We start from the raw sequence: 10157 nt of genomic DNA, 5'->3' as shown, positions 1-10157 counted from the left end.
ACCTTCCCCCTTCTCTCAACGACAGATTTGTTTTTGTGAAATCTTCTCTATTCTTGCAGGTTTTTTACTTCACCCCTCTTCACCTCTCTCCACTTCGCACCACCTGAGTGGCCTCTCTGCCTCTGCCCTGCTCCCGCCTCCTCCCCTCTCCCAGCTTTTGTTCTCCTGTGCTATTTAATCTTTGCTGTCTGCCCTGTCTTTCTCAATTATGACTGAAAGCAGCTAGAACGGCAGTGTTTTCTAGAATCACAAATGACTCTGCATTGAAATTATTTAAAAAACATTTTCTTTATTTTAATAAGGAGAAAAAATCACTGTTACAGAGTTTAATGAGGTACTCAAATGATAAATAATGTACAAAGTAATTGCCAAGTTGGAAAAAACAGGCTTTAATTGCATCCTCTTTATCTATTCGAATATAGTTGCCTAAGGGGTCTTGAGCAGAATATGAAATTGTTAAGCCTCACACTTACATGGGAAACTTGTGCAAGTTCACGCTACAAAAAGTTGTTTTTGCTCTTAAACCAATTTATGAAATGTGCCCAGACCATTCTGCATAGTTCATATTATGAGCAGGGAACACGTCCCATTGTTAACAACTCTGAAAATGGAATTTTCTGGTCCAAATAAGGGTTTTACATCGTCAAACGGTGGTTGTCCACAGAGCCCATCTCAGTTCTAAATGTTCCTATTATTAATCCTTGAGTCTTTTTCAAGGGATAATTTGGAATTAAATTAAATGCAGCTCTATAAAAATATGCTTTTGAGATAAAGCTCTCACAAATTTCCTGTACAGTTTCAATATAGTGACATGATATTTTTTACTTTCACATTGACTCAATGTTCGTTACAATGAGCAGTATTACAAAGACAGAACTATGCGTGCTGTGTTTTGAAAGGTAGGCAGAAAGGCTTTGATCAGATTCTTGAATTCAGGAAGGCTTTTCTACAAGTTTTATTAGATTTTTTATTTTTTTTTACAAAATTTACAAAACAAAGAATTGAAAAAAAACACTCGTTTTCTAATTACAAAACCAGACAAAAATTGTGACTTCAAAACATTAAAAAAGGCAAAAGTTAAAAGTTAGAAGTGTACACAGTTGTCTGCTTAGGATGAGATTTAAAATCAGTTTATATTTTTTACTAATTTTATATTGCCCCTTAATTTTGTGGTTATTTAATAATTGGGCTCTAAATTTAGCAGCACAATGACCAGCAAATGTAGAACGCACAAAAACCTTTTGTCTTGGATATATTTGTCTCTGTATAATGCTCATAATCATCAGACTTGAAAGATAAATCAATGGGTTTGCTACCATAAAGTGCAATCAAAAGATTATTCTCAATAGTACTAGAAGTAGTTTCTACATCTTTGATTTTTTAAAATCTGCAGAACAGTTTAATGTTTTCAGCATCTTTGTCACCTCAAACCAGATAATTATGAAAATGTTCTTACTGCAGTGGGCTGTTGTCTTCTGTTTTATTTAATGAACAAATCTATTAAATGGTTACAAAGGGAGTGAACGTACAGTCATTGTTTTGCATTTGGTTTCGATAAACACATAGACACTTATAATCTGAGCCATTTCAGTTTTATAACTCCACTTAATTGTTGTGTTGAAACAGCAACACCATTTACAAAAAAGTCTCTGATTAAAAAGTCACATGTGAGTGAGAAAAGTGTCACATGTGAGTGAAAATGTGTGAAATGTGCTGCACAAACTAATGGAATACTCCCATAAGACAGGACCTTCATCAACAAATTGATATACCACTTCAGCTTGGAGAAACACACCTCTCTCTGACTCGTGAGTGATGTTTCTGTGATGCTGGCCAGGCAAATACTGAAAAGGAGAAGGCACAAGACCTCTGCCTTGAGGTGGTATGACGAGATGGTTCTTTTTTTCTTTTTCATTCGGAGAAGTGCCTTTTGTAACCTGTTTCAAAGACCAGAACCAGAGAGAGACCAGGTTGCTACTGTTTTCATATCTCATCTATGAAAATGTCCAGGGGTATGCATCAGGAAGGTCTGGCCAAGTCTGTGTGGCTGACAGCCTCATTGACGGGTCTTGCTGAGTTTTAGTGTTTCCGTGTGCGCTGTCCCCCGGTCATGCTAATGTTGAGCAGATGCTGAGGCTGCCTGTGTTGAGCTCCTCGCTTGAGATGCCCAGGGTGGTTGAGGGGGAAGCTGGAGGAAGAGGAGTCAGAGGCAGCTGTGTTTGGCCCTGGGGAAAAAAAAAGACACCACAATGGGCTGATTTACTAAGAGGTCTTGCTCTTTGTTTCTTATTTGCAATTTAGCAGAACAAATGGAGACTGCATATTCTAGTCCCAGTACACTGACACCCATGTAGATGATGGAGCGCTTACAAGCCACAGAATAGAAAAATACTTCCAGTGAAGCTGATTCATCTCTTTGTAATACAGTAAGATCCACTGTGTAAGACAAAAACAATAAAGCATATAACATTGATTCCACAAAATCAAATATACAGTATATACACACTGTAATACCTAGACTATATGTTTCCGCTTAAGAAATACCTGAATAAAACTTGCCTTTGAGGATGGATAAACTAATCAAGTCAAAACATTGAAAACGTCAGGAAAAACATGTGGTTATTCAGCTAGGAATCAGGATGTCAGTACATGAGCCCACCTGGCTGGTGGGGAAGCCTCACTTTGGACAAGGGAAGGACGCCCCTTGCCTGGGCCCGTGGCACAGGGGCAGGCTGCTGGCCGTTGATATGGAGGTGGGGGTCTGAGGTGCTGTCCAGTGGCCGGAAGCGCTGGGCTGTGCTCTTAGACTGAGGGAGCTGAGACAGCGAGAGAGCGACAGAGAATCATGGTGGGCAATGCCAGGTGATCTTGTGCAGACATACTGTAGGCAACCCTGCTGCTTTACTGTTTTCACATTTCAGGTCTTCTCGGCTATTTCCAGTCACCATTCAGTAAAACCAGGATTTCACCACTGCAACACCCGTGATGCCCAAATTACTTAACCGAGAGAGAAACAGGATCTGCCAGGAACACAGAAGCCAGGCATTGTTGAGGGAGGGGAGAGCCACAGTTACTATGAATTGCACATGGAATGGATCTCAACATCAGAAATGTAACAAAAACCAACAACAATAAAAATGATCTTCATTGCAGCTCATAAGAGAGTTTTGACTAAAAATGTTAACTGGACAGTTCTTTGTAAGTAAGAGGGCAGGAGGGGTTCACCCCTTTCCTATGATGTCCTGTTCTGTTGAATTACCAGTGAAGTATAAACACTTTTTTTTTCTATCAAAACGTGAATGCTGAAACAGAACCCCTTTTTGGTCAAAGAAGTTAAATGCCAGCAGGAAAAAAACGTTTCCGTGTCCGTTTTTCTGTTCTATATGTGCAGCACTTGTATCGCTCTGGTAAGAGAACGTGTCCCACACGGAGCCTGAGCGTTAATTGAGTCCGGCCGAGAGGAAGGCTCACCGCTTGCCCCGTGACCTCGAAGGACCTGGACCTCCTCTTGCGGCGCCGGGCCTCGAAGTCGGTCTCCCTGGGGGCGGGCTTCTTCTCGCCGGGCCGGCGGTGCTGGGGCCGCGTCCAGGTGGCCCGCGGGCCGGGTCCGTCCCCGGTGCTGCTGGACAGGTTGTCCTCGGAGGTGGCGTGCTGGAGCTGCGGGCTGGGCCTCCTGTCCCGCCGGGGGGCCGGGCCGCGGGGGGGCCCCTCGCTCAGAGACAGGCTGCTCTTGTGTTTGGGAGGGTCCAGGGGCGAGGGTGGTGGCAGCCGCAGCGCGTCTCCTTCCAGGACCTTGGAGCGGCGGCGGGCGGCTTTAACGGCGATGTTCTTCACCCCTTTCAGGATCTGCTGGCGCTCTGCGGGAGAGAGAGGGGTGACTTCTCCACGAAGACAACGGGTTTATTTCTCTGTTCTTAACCTGCACTTGAATTTAATTTTAGCTGTTATTCAGGGCCAGGTAGTGGGATTCGTAGGCCCTCAGCACTTTCACTCCAATTGAATTTCGTCCATTGACATGATGCACTTTAAACTATTCTAGTGCTAAACCACGTGATTGATGGAGTGACCGTCACTTTGATACTTTTAGTTTCTAGAACAGCTGCTAGGTAGCGTATGATTACTGATTTAGAGCACCTAGAGTCGGTGGCAAGCATGTCATTTCAGCTAGTTTTTCGTTAGTCAAAGGTGTTTCCCACGTTCGTAGGCCCTAAAAATGTTGTAGGCCCTGGGCACTGTGCTTACAGTGCCTAATGGGAAATCTGGCACTGCTGTTATTAATTTATTGACATGCATTGATAATAATGGGTTCACAATTGCAACTACAGAACTCTGTCATATTAAAAATACCATCCACTAAACTACTGGATTTGACCACTTCTATCTCAACACAATTGTCAGCACATTAGTGTTTGCATCAGTGCCTGAAGATTTCAGCAGGACAGGCTGACAGGTACAGCTGTACCTGTGTTCACCTCCTTAAGTACTCGTTTTTGTGTCACATGTACGGTTTCTAATACAGCAGGACTTTGCACATTCACTTTGTGATGCCTGTGTCGAGACTCGCCTTTGCGGGACAGAGGGACTTCTGCCCCGTTCTCACTGCTCTCTGGAGAGGAATCCAGGTGACTGCTGACACTGTGGCTCAGAAGGCTGTAGCTCAACACCCCATCTTGTGGAGCTGGCTGGAACCAAGAGACACAACAAGATATTAGACACAAGTGAAACAGAATATTTCAACAGTAATGAAGACCCAGCCTAGTCTGAAATGTTTAGGAGACAGAGCATAGTGACTTACTACATAAAGACCACCCTCTATTTATATTCTAAAAATTTTTGCTTTAACAGCAGAAAACTATAGTTCTAAGTATCACACTTCAAATGTCCAGGAATCTCTGTTTATAAAATTAAATGTGAACAGTCTAGGATGAAGGAAAACGTGCTGAAAAGGGCAATACACCGACATTGTAAACTTATTTATCAACGTATAACTTACTTATCCCATTTTACGACACAGAACAAGCTTGAGTTTCCACACCTCTATTACCAACTGGCCTGTGTGTTTCTCTATAACCCTGCTTGAGCAGTCAGGCGAATACTGGATATTCTAGCACAGGCGGGCTCACACCTCGCGGGTCCCAGGGCTGCTGATGTGAATTGGAGGTGGCGTCATCACTATGGAGTGTTTCATCTGCCGGGCGTGAGGGCTGCTCTTGAACACCAAGAGGCTGTCACTGCAGAAGACAAGGCAGTGTCAGAGCAGCCCTCGTCCTGGCCACTGAGATGCACGGTTCACAAATCTTCCTTTCAGTGCAGAATTTGTTCTGTAATCTAACGAGGAACTTTTCTGTGTGGTATTTTGTTTAAAGAGCTGAATCCATAAAAAGTTTTGGGGGGATTCCTCAGATCTGTATGGTACTTATTGGGAGAGCATGATACTCAAATGGTAAGTCAGCTCTGCAGTTGTGAATTCCTCCTTTCTAGAAAAGCCCTTACATTATGAATCAACAGTGGGCAACACAATAACCTGCGGTTTTCAATAGAAGCAGCTTTGCATTTGCAAACCTAAAATAAATCAATTAAAAATAGGCAAGGGGGTTGGTTTTAAACCACAAGTGTCCCCTCTTCCCTTCTAAAGCAGACAGCCCAGCGTTATCTCTGAGGTCTGTCCCAAAAGGCGGGTCTCACCTCTCAGGCTCGGGGAGGATGGGTATGGGTGGTAGGGTGTGCCGTCGTGACTTTGCTCGGCCGCGCCTTGTTTCAGAGCCCAGCGTGTGCACGCTCTCCTGGTCCGAGTCAATATCCTGTAGGGGGTCGCGACCTCTCCCGGGCAAGGGGATCTTGGGCAGGGACCCCTCCTAAAAAAGCAGAGGTGCGTTAGCCTGGGGGTGTAAAGGGCTGCCTAGACAGTTCAAGGGAGCAGAGGAATGGACCCTGTGCAGGTATGAAGATAATAATACAACATCTCCCAACGCAGTCCAGGAACAGGCTGAACTCAGGAACCAGGAAGGCAAGCCACGGAGAAATGAAACACAAAAAGCAGGGAAAAGGGAAACAAGGAGAGACCAGGAGAGAATAATGTGAAAAGAAGAACTAGAAAATGAACAAGGACTGAAGCACAACAGGATTAAGAAGTAAGGAAAGAAGCAGGATACTAGGTTCAGGAAAAGCCTTCAGAGGAGGGGTCTGACCAGGTCAAAAGCTCATCACAGGGCACAGCAAATGAGTCTCAGTGTGCCATGCTGATCAGTGGACTTACTCTTCTATGACATGTTTGGAGGTGTGATCATCACATCCTGCACTAGTTTTAATGGGTGTGCAATGTCCGAATTCAAATTTCTGAACAAAGATGGAGTCCGAAGGATTAATGAATAAGCGCTGCTCAGTCGACAAAGTAAGAGCATATGTTGGCAGTCTACAAACCTTCTAATATATAAGCATACAATACATTTTACATTTTGTCCTTGCAATTTCATAAGAAGACAACAGAGGTCAATCAGTGTATTAAATACAGTATGTTACTAACAGGCAAAGGTTTTCAGGCAAAGAGTATTCTGCATCATTGTTATAAATCTTCATTGCACTTTCCCCCTCCACAATAATACAACAGTGATGCATTGCTGACACGTTGTGAAAATGACCTGTGAAACAAACAGCAGTATGCCAGAGAACTCAGGTCAGTGCTTGTCACAGAGCTGGGTACAGATGTACCTTGAAAGTGCGCACGGTTACTTTGTCCAGGGCCATGACCCTGTCCAGCTTTCTCTCGTCCAGCTCCCTTGTGTACATCTCATACAGCTCCTGCAGGTGAGGAGGCACCAGCAGACTGTGATCTAGAACACAGTCAAAGCAACATTGTCTCAGTGAGTGCTGAAATGTACCGGACGTCTCACAAAACGAGTTGACAGAATGTGTCAGAATGGACCTGTGTGCCTCTGGACTGCATGCAATAGGCTGTTTGATTCTGAAGGTCCATTTATATGCAAGGATGCATATTTATGTCTGTGTTCACAAAGGCGTGTGAATGCACCCTCTGCTATCCTATCCTGGAATCCTTGAAACTTTCATGTTGACTTTACCTGTCTGAGTTACTATCATCCTACTCCCCACTTCACAGCCTTCATTTGTCTAATTCTGGTTTTCTGTCTGTCCCCCATGAGGGCCTTCTCTTGCTACAACCCAAAACTCTGGAACTCTATCTATAAGGATATCCGAGTCATCTTCACCGAGCTCTTCACATCTAGACTGAAAACCTTCTTTTTTTAGAAGGGCCTTTATCTTACTGGTTCTGTATAGTATGTGCCCCCTTTGCTTCCCCACTGTATTCCAATCCCTCATTTGAACTGTTTAACACTGCTGTCTCCCGTTGCTGTGTTTTTTTTCTTCTTTATTCGTTCGCGATATGTAAAGAGCATTTGAGGATCCACTTTTAAAGTTACTACAGAAAATAAGGTTCATGATTGGAACAAGTAAAAGTTTATTCCGCGCCGCAAAGAAAAGAGACACAACGTTTCGGCTGTGGTGTCACACCTGACGCAGGCCCCACAGCCAAAACGCTGAGTCTCTTTTACTTGTGCCTTTGCAGCCTGCGCATGCTGGCGCAGCTGCCTACTTGGAAGTGTATTATGCTCCGAGGGTCTGAATGGAGGTTTGTCTCGGCGGGGATCGTGGGCCATCTGTGTCCACGCGCCTGTGCGGACAGGACAGTCCCAACCCTCTCACCGTTGATGAACTGCCTCTGCTGCTGGATGATCTCGTCGCAGAGGTGGCGGTGCAGCTGGAAGCGCCGCACCACGTAGTCCTTCTGCCGGATGACGTTGTCCCTGAGCAGGGCGTGGGACTGCATCTCGGCGTTCCCGATCTCCAGCTCGTGCACCTTGCACAGCAGCCCCAGCACCTCCCGCTGCTCCTCCGAGCTCACCCGGCGCGGGAGCAGCTCCTCCAGCCGCCAGGCCCGCTCCCGCAGCTCCCGGAACCGCCTCTCCAGCGCCAGCTACGGCACGGGGGGGGGGGAGAGAGGCACCCGGCACGGAGTGAGATTCCGACTGCAGGAAGGAGGCCGCTTCCGCTCTCAGCAACGGTGGACAATCGCCACACACTGCTACAGCGTGCCCCAGCAATTAGAACATGCAATTCGAAAGAATCATTACATCAAAAACATTACAAAAAATGTAATGTTGTAATGTTTCTTTATTAGCCCTATACAATTTCTTGCATTGGGAATTCATCTTTTCGCATACCCCAGCTTTTCTCCATGGAGACACAGACAGGGAGAGAAGCTTGGGGTCAGAGCGCAGGGTCGGCCATTGTACGGCGCCCCTGGAGCAGTTGGGGTTAAGGGCCTTGCTCAGGGGCCCAACGGAGTAGGATTCCTCTGCCGGCCACGGGATTTGAACCGGCAACCTTCCAGTCACAGGCGCAGATCCTTAGCCACAGAGCCACCGCTACTGTGGGTGATACATACAGTAGTTGCATAAATGGAAACTTTTCATTGCTGGAGGTGTCAATTGTCCAAAGAAAAAAATAAATTGCAAAAATGATTGTCTGGTTATTGTCACTGGTCCTGGTAAAATGACTCGGACGTGACTGGAGAATGATCATTTCCACTGTGGTAGTGGGAAGCTACGGAGACGTACCTTCTGTTTCCGAATTTTCTTCTGCTCGGCCATCAGTGTGACCAGGTTCTCCCTCGCCATGGCAACCTCCTGCGTCTCCGTGGCATCAGGCAGCTCCTCGGGGGTGTCCGAGTCCTTCTCGCTGTCCTCCTTGTTGAAGCTCTCCTTGCGTCGCTCCGCGCGCCACTTCCGTGCCCGGCGGGAGCGCTCCTGCTCCCAGCTGCAGGGCGCGGAGAGAGGAGAGGGGTCAGCCGATAGCGAACAGGTGTCCCAGTGATGGGACAGATCACTCCATCCCACTGCAGGGGAGTTCCTGACCACTGGCAGTCTGATCTCATCATTAAATACTGTAAGAGCACTCAGTCACTCTGTCGGGCTTTTATGACAAAACACAGCATAAAAAATTGTCCTACCCTGGTTCTGGATCAGATGGAATAGAAAAATGACTCAAAGTTTCCTACTCATCGCGAATGGTAGACCAGAATCTTGAACAGTGGTATAGATTAACTACACTCAGCACCAGTGTGTAACCTCTTAAAGGTCATGTACAATGCTTCAATGAAATTTCTGTCAGATAACACTAGATCTCAGCAGGTATCTTTATAGCAAATGATAGGTTTGCAAGTAGAATATGGAGGTTGGGGAACATCACTGAAAATGGTATACCACAAGGTTTAAGTCACTTTCAGAGGGCCTGTCTTTTTAAGGTTTAGCATGATTGCATGAAACCTCTATAAAGATTACCCTGCATTTCTGTGGAAATCATTTCTAGCCAGATGTATTATCATACTGGGGCTTCCTAACCATTTCTCTGCAGGGTTTTCACACAATTTGTAACTATAACAGCTTAATTCATCGACGGGAAACGAAGGGACTAGCTGGTGGAAGACCTGTCTCAGAATGGATTGGATTGGATGCTCCAGTACTCCACTACCCCTGATTCCAGGACTCCAGATCTGTCTAGCTTGGCACTGCCGGCTGGAGGGTACTGACTCTGCGATGGTGAGCAGGTGTTTGGAGGTGTCAATCTGGATCTCCATGTTGTTGTTCTCCAGCTCCATTAGGCTCTTGCGGACCTCCATCTGCTGCCGAAAGGCCTCGATGAGCTGCTCCCTCAGCTGCTCCATCTCCGCCCGGCTCTGAGAAGAGTGCGCCTGGACCTCCGCTGGGGGCACATGCCAATGCATCGATCAATAACCTCACACACAGGACAGGACAGGACAAAACCACCGATCACTCAGCCGCAGTCCCTGGTCTCTGTGAGTGTTACAGTGCTGTCACTCCCCAGCACGCTCAGGAGAGCTCAGCCTCCCTGTGGTAAGGGACAGGCCTACTGGTCTAGAGGGTGTGGCCCTTGTGTGGGCTCTGGGCTGGGCATGTACAAGAGTGCGGCTCATGGTTCGAGTATACACATAGCCATCGTCCACTACAATCAGAAATGCCACAAAAATTTAGAATTGTAAAGAAACATTCTATTGATGTTGAACTGTACATAAAACGTTATCAGTTTCAAGTTTATCATCATCGTACCTGTGTACAGTGCAA

General features: G+C 46.1%; 1 protein-coding gene across 3 annotated transcripts in view; it reads right to left on the bottom strand.

Moving 5' to 3' along the window:
- Positions 1-269: 269 nt before the first annotated feature.
- Positions 270-10157, bottom strand: part of kif19 (kinesin family member 19) — a 40054-nt gene continuing 30166 nt past the window's right edge. For 2 of the 3 annotated variants that reach the window (XM_088599887.1, XM_088599889.1), the window contains exons 11-20: positions 9606-9777; positions 8634-8832; positions 7720-7990; positions 6709-6830; positions 5686-5855; positions 5126-5231; positions 4565-4682; positions 3472-3857; positions 2660-2816; positions 270-2225 (exon numbers count right to left, since the gene is read on the bottom strand). In XM_088599887.1, coding sequence (XP_088456013.1) covers positions 2080-2225; positions 2660-2816; positions 3472-3857; positions 4565-4682; positions 5126-5231; positions 5686-5855; positions 6709-6830; positions 7720-7990; positions 8634-8832; positions 9606-9777 — 1847 coding nt within the window. In that variant the 3' untranslated portion in view covers positions 270-2079. The remainder of the gene's footprint in view (positions 2226-2659; positions 2817-3471; positions 3858-4564; positions 4683-5125; positions 5232-5685; positions 5856-6708; positions 6831-7719; positions 7991-8633; positions 8833-9605; positions 9778-10157) is intronic. The other variant, XM_088599888.1, reaches the window with a different exon arrangement.

Source organism: Lepisosteus platostomus, chromosome 11, assembly GCF_059453375.1.
Source record: "Lepisosteus platostomus isolate fLepPlt1 chromosome 11, fLepPlt1.hap1, whole genome shotgun sequence".
Classification (NCBI taxonomy): domain Eukaryota; kingdom Metazoa; phylum Chordata; class Actinopteri; order Semionotiformes; family Lepisosteidae; genus Lepisosteus; species Lepisosteus platostomus.
Note: the sequence above shows the minus strand (reverse complement) of the source record. Positions and strands in the feature narration are given on the sequence as shown.